Below are 3,271 nucleotides of genomic sequence, written 5' to 3' on the forward strand. Positions count from 1 at the left end.
TCTTAAATTAGAGTTCTAGATGATTTTTAATTGAAGTTTGAATATTTCATATTCAAAAAGTTACATTGAGATAGTGTCAAATGATAAATTGATTGATGACCTATCAAATAACATTATTATTTATTTTCAAAATTAAAATAAATATATGAAAATTTTACATAACTACCATATCTTAGTGATACATGAATAGGTGTATTTTAACTTTTGAAAAATTAAAATGATAATAATTTTTATATGATATAAATGATTTGGACACTATAAATATAAGAAATAAAATTTAGGCGTGAGACCTTTTAAGAATTTGTTGTTATTTATGGGGACACCCTTAAGTTATTTCATGCATTAAGTTGAGATATGTAAATAAATAATTAAATAAGAGACTTTATTTATTACATTTATCAATTTTATTTTAAACACGGTAGGACGACCAGGTCGATAATACAGAACCTAAAAAAATGGAGCTTCCTCTGCTGCCTTTTCTCTTCTTCTCCCTCTCAGGAGTCATCGTCTTCTTCCTCTTCTCCTCCTTCAGTCACTCCAAGCTCCCTCCTGGCCCGCCGGCAGCTCCTATAATCGGAAACCTATTCTGGTTCCGCCGGTCTTTCAATCTCCAACATCTAGACTCCCTACTCCACGATCTTCGAGCCCGATACGGCCCCATCGTCACCCTTCGCATCGGTTCCGTTCCGGTAATCTTTGTCACCGATGCTTCTCTTGCCCACAAGGCTCTTATCGAGCATGGAGCCACTTTCTCAGGTCGCCCCACGCCTCTCCCAGCCGCTCGCTTCCTCTCAAGCAACCAACACATCATATCCGCCGCCTCCTACGGTCCTATTTGGCGGCTTCTTCGCCGGAATCTTGTTTCCGAGACGCTCCACCCTTCTCGCATTTCCCTATTTGAAGACGGCCGCCGCTGGGCATTTGATCTCCTCTCTCAACGCCTCCGTGCCCAATCGGAAACCGGCGACGGGATTGTCGTCCCTAGGGATAGCTTCCAGTACGCCATGTTCTGCCTTGTAGTACTGATGTGCTTCGGAGAGAAGTTTGACGAGAAGGTTATCAGAGAAATCGAAATCGCCCAGAGAAATTACCTTCTCCATGCCGGTAAGCTCACTTTTCTACTTTTTGTCCCGGCGATCGCCGGCTATTTCTTTCGTAAAAAGTTGGGGATTGCTATGGAGCTTCGCCGGAAGCAGAAAGAGGTATTTGCCCCATTGATTAAAGCTCGCAGAGAGCGCAGGAAGGAAATTACGGAGGGGGATGGGAAACCAGTTTTTTCATACGTGGACTCCCTGCTGGAGATCCAGCTGCCTGAAGATGGCGGCAGGTTTCTTAACGAAGACGAATTGGTAGCGCTCTGTTCAGAGTTTCTGAGCGCGGGAACCGATACGACGGCGACGTCTCTTCAGTGGATCATGGCGGAGCTAGTGAAGAATCAGCAGATCCAGCTTGAGCTATGGGAAGAGATCAAAAACTGGGAAGGAAGTTCTGAGGATCTGCAGAAGCTTCCTTTTCTAAATGCGGTGATAATGGAAGGGCTGCGTCTTCATCCTCCCGGCCATCTCCTTCTTCCTCACGCTGTAACAGAAGATATCAAATTTGAAGGGTATTTGATACCCAAGAACTCGTCGATTAATTTCAGCATTGCGGAGATGGCTTTGGATGAGAAGATTTGGAAAGAAGCCATGGAATTCAAGCCAGAAAGGTTTATGGAGGGAGGATCAGCTGCAAGAATGGATATAACTGGAAACAGAGAGATCAAAATGATGCCTTTTGGAGCAGGGAGGAGGATCTGTCCTGGGCTTGGATTGGCCATCTTTCATCTGGAATTCTTTGCGGCTAATCTTGTGAGGGAATTCGAGTGGAGAAACGTGGAAGGGGAGGAGATTGATCTTTCTGAGAAGACTGAATTCACTGTTGTGATGAAGAATTCTCTGCGAGCTCGATTGGTTCCTCGAAAGAGAATCAGAGCTATGTGAAGATAAAATCAGGTTAAGTTTAAATATGGTGAGTAATAAGGGAGAAAATATTACATCCGAATGAATCGCACCATACTGTGCATTATACTGTGCATTTGGCGGTGTCATACGATTCACAACGCTGTCAGTTTGTAACATAATCTTTTCTCATAATAAGAGGCATTTACATGCATGCCAATATGCCATACAATTTTTACGTAGTTACAAATCTTTTATATAAATTTACATATTTATGTTTATATCACTCAACTATTTAATCTCACATGAAAAATATTATTATCACTTCTTAAAAGTAATTACATTTTTTCATGTGGATATTTATAATGTGTCATCACAAGTCTTGAGGAAATCCAATGGACTAAGAGTCATGAAAGTATAGCCAAAGAGGACCCACAGAAGAAAGATCAAAAGTCCCATCACTTTAAGATCAAGAGACTTGATTGACCAAATGTTGATCCCTTAGATCCGGTCTTGAAGCCGGTCGGATGTAGGCCGTCATGACCAAAAACCAAGAGATATCGAATCGAGTGAATGCATCAGCTCAACTTATGCCCAACTTCACCGGTCATCTCATAAGAGCATTTGCGATTCTTCATAAAGAGGTCGAGAGTTTATCATGTTATACTTCAAAAACACCCCAAAGGATCCTTTGTCAATAGGTGAGCTATCTGTTGGATTACGGTGATTCACCCTATCCTCGACAATCTAGTCTCATTCAAACTCCTTATCTATGGTTGATAGTCAACAATCGAACTAGAGCATTAGGTCGACAGAATCAAGCCGAAATCCTACCGAACAAAAGATCATTAGAAGACGACTGATAATCTCAACTCAACAAGTCAGACAAACGAGCGTTCCAAACCAAGACTTGTTGATCTCAGCTGATCGAGTTATAAGGTAGTCGAGTCATAGACTCATTTATAAAATAACCTAAAATATATTGTAGCTTCTCTATTAAAGCAGGTGTAAGCATATCATTTTACACATTGTACCCCTTTTTTTATAAATAAAGGAATCATTTATTCAGTAAAAGCTAATAAAAAATATATTCTATTGTTCATTATTTTACACACACTCTCTTTTTCCGTCTCTCTATCTCTCCTAACTTATACTTTATTTCTTGGGTGTAACTCCTTGACATATTCAGATTCAACATCTTGAAATGTACGATGAGCATAGATCATGCCAACAACGAGAAGATGAGCAACACCAAGAGAAGGGAACCACCCAAGAGACATTATAGAGATGGAGTATACAAGGGAGTTTATGGAGCAAAAAACCTATGAGTTAAG

At 40.6% G+C, this 3,271-nt stretch overlaps 1 protein-coding gene across 1 annotated transcript; it reads left to right on the forward strand.

The window, feature by feature from the left end:
- Window positions 1–427: 427 nt before the first annotated feature.
- LOC110035473 (cytochrome P450 89A2-like) lies at window positions 428–2,176 on the forward strand. Its single transcript, XM_020739704.1, has one exon. It carries the CDS (start codon window positions 456–458, stop codon window positions 1,977–1,979), a length of 1,524 nt encoding a protein of 507 aa, XP_020595363.1. The 5' UTR covers window positions 428–455; the 3' UTR covers window positions 1,980–2,176.
- Window positions 2,177–3,271: the final 1,095 nt, after the last annotated feature.

The sequence above is a fragment of the Phalaenopsis equestris genome, unplaced genomic scaffold (genome assembly GCF_001263595.1).
Source record: "Phalaenopsis equestris unplaced genomic scaffold, ASM126359v1 Scaffold197819, whole genome shotgun sequence".
In the NCBI taxonomy this organism is placed as follows: Eukaryota; Viridiplantae; Streptophyta; class Magnoliopsida; order Asparagales; family Orchidaceae; genus Phalaenopsis; species Phalaenopsis equestris.

Bases quoted from the DNA above. Each gene is read 5' to 3' on its own strand.
- LOC110035473 (XM_020739704.1), top strand. From the start codon at position 456: ATGGAGCTTCCTCTGCTGCCTTTTCTCTTCTTCTCCCTCTCAGGAGTC.